This window comes from Chiloscyllium plagiosum, unplaced genomic scaffold (assembly GCF_004010195.1).
Source record: "Chiloscyllium plagiosum isolate BGI_BamShark_2017 unplaced genomic scaffold, ASM401019v2 scaf_98268, whole genome shotgun sequence".
Classification (NCBI taxonomy): Eukaryota; Metazoa; Chordata; class Chondrichthyes; order Orectolobiformes; family Hemiscylliidae; genus Chiloscyllium; species Chiloscyllium plagiosum.
Genome location: NW_025194449.1, coordinates 1 through 1938, shown reverse-complemented (window position 1 = coordinate 1938; position 1938 = coordinate 1). Strand labels below are relative to the sequence as shown.

At 51.1% G+C, this 1938-nt stretch overlaps 1 protein-coding gene across 1 annotated transcript in view; it reads left to right on the top strand.

The window, feature by feature from the left end:
* LOC122545793 (factor in the germline alpha-like) overlaps positions 1–1654 on the top strand; it is a gene marked incomplete at its 3' end in the record, with an annotated part of 3816 nt that extends 2162 nt beyond the window's left edge. The window contains exon 2 of the mRNA XM_043684705.1: positions 1502–1654. Coding sequence (XP_043540640.1) covers positions 1502–1654 — 153 coding nt within the window. The remainder of the gene's footprint in view (positions 1–1501) is intronic.
* Positions 1655–1938: the final 284 nt, after the last annotated feature.

Sequence of the window (1938 nt, the reverse complement as noted above, 5' to 3'; positions counted from 1 at the left end):
CACATCTTTGGACTGTGGGAGGAAACCGGAGCACCCGGAGGAAACCCACGCAGACACGGGGAGAACGTGCAAACTCCACACAGTCAGTCGCCTGAGGCGGGAATTGAACCCGGGTCTCAGGCGCTGTGAGGCAGCAGTGCTGACCACTGTGCCACCGTGCCGCGTATTGAGTACAGGAGTTGGGAGGTCATGTTGCGGCTGTACAGGACATTGGTTAGGCCGCTGTTGGAATATTGCATGCAAGTCTGGTCTCCTCGGAAGGATGTTGTGAAACTTGAAAGGGTTCAGAAAAGGCTTACAAGGATGTTGCCAAAGTTGGAGGGTTTGAGCTACAGGGAGAGGCTGAACAGGCTGGGGCTGTTTTCCCTGGAGCGTCAGAGGCTGAGGGGTGACCTTATAGAGGTTTACAAAATCATGAGGGGCATGGATAGGATGAATAAACAAAGTCTTTTCCCTGGAGTGGGGGAATCCAGAACTAGAGGGGCATAGGTTTAGGGTGAGAGGGGAAAGATATAAAAGGGAGCTAAGGGGCAACTTTTTCACACAGAGGGTGGTATGTGTATGGAATGAGCTGCCAGAGGAAGTGGTGGAGGCTGGTACAATTCCAGCATTTAAAAGGCACCTGGATGGGTATATGAATAGGAAGGGTTTGGGGGGATATGGGCTGGGTGCTGGCAGGTGGGACTAGATTGGGTTGGGATATTTAAATGCGGTCATTGTACCAGCCTCCACCACTTCCTCTAGCAGCTCATTCCATACACGTACCACCCTCTGTGTGAAAAAGTTGCCCCTTGGGTCCCTTTTTATATCTTTCCCCTCTCACCCTAAACCCATGCCCTTCTATTTCTGGACTCCCCCACCCCAGGGAAAATTGTCTATTTATCCTATCCATGCCCCTCATAATTTTGTAAGTCTCTATAAGGTCACCCCTCAGCCTCCGACGCTCCAAGGTAAACAGCCCCGGCCTGTTCAGCTTCTCCCTGTAGCTCAAACCCTCCAACCCTGGCAACATCCTTGTAAATCTTTTCTGAACCCTTTCAAGTTTCGCAACATCTTTCCGATAGGAAGGAGACCAGAATTGCCCGAAATATTCCAACGGTGACCTAACCAATATCCTGTCCAGCTTCAACATGACCTATTGTTATAGAGTTGGAGGCAAATAACATGCAGATGAAAGAAAAGGGGGTTTAGAGCTGTGAATACTTGTTGTTTCGTGGTCACGTTTAGAGCTAAGGAATAAATTGATTTTATTTGCTTTAAATAGTGGAATTTGGGGTGCTCTCTGTCACTCATATACTGACAGATTGCGAGGCGAGTTGAGTTTTTCTAGGGCGTTTGGTTTACTTGGCAGAAGAGTTCACCGCTGTGTCGTAATACTGTCTGTCTACCTCTGCCTGAGGACCTGATCGATGGGCGAGCAGGTACGAGGGCAGACACCATCTCCGGTCTGTGAAGTACTCAGTGAGTCAAGCGTCAGTCAGACACGTGCCTCTCATTTCAGGTCCAGAGCATCAACGGTGGCTTCTCCAAGCTGAAGAGCATTGTTCCGCTGATTCGGAAAGACCGCAAGCCCAGCAAGGTCCACGTGCTGCGGGCAGCGTCGGAATATATCCGCCTCCTGCACAACGTCCTGCAGGAGGCTGCTGCTGCTGAGGTAAGAGCAGGCAGGAGAGAGTCCGCCAACAGAAACAACACCACGGCCTTGAAGTGTGCGCCGTCCCTACGCCAGGAGCCCCCTGCCCGGTCTCCCTATCACACCGGTTTGATTTCGACATTGTGCCAAAGATCCATTGCTGGGGATCATACTGGCCGAAGGCTTTTTAGGACGGCAAGTTGGCTCAGTGGTTAACGCTGCTGCCTCACAGCACCAGATTCGATTCTAGCCTCGGGCAACTATGTGTGGAGTCTACTCACACACTCACGCTCTCACATACACTC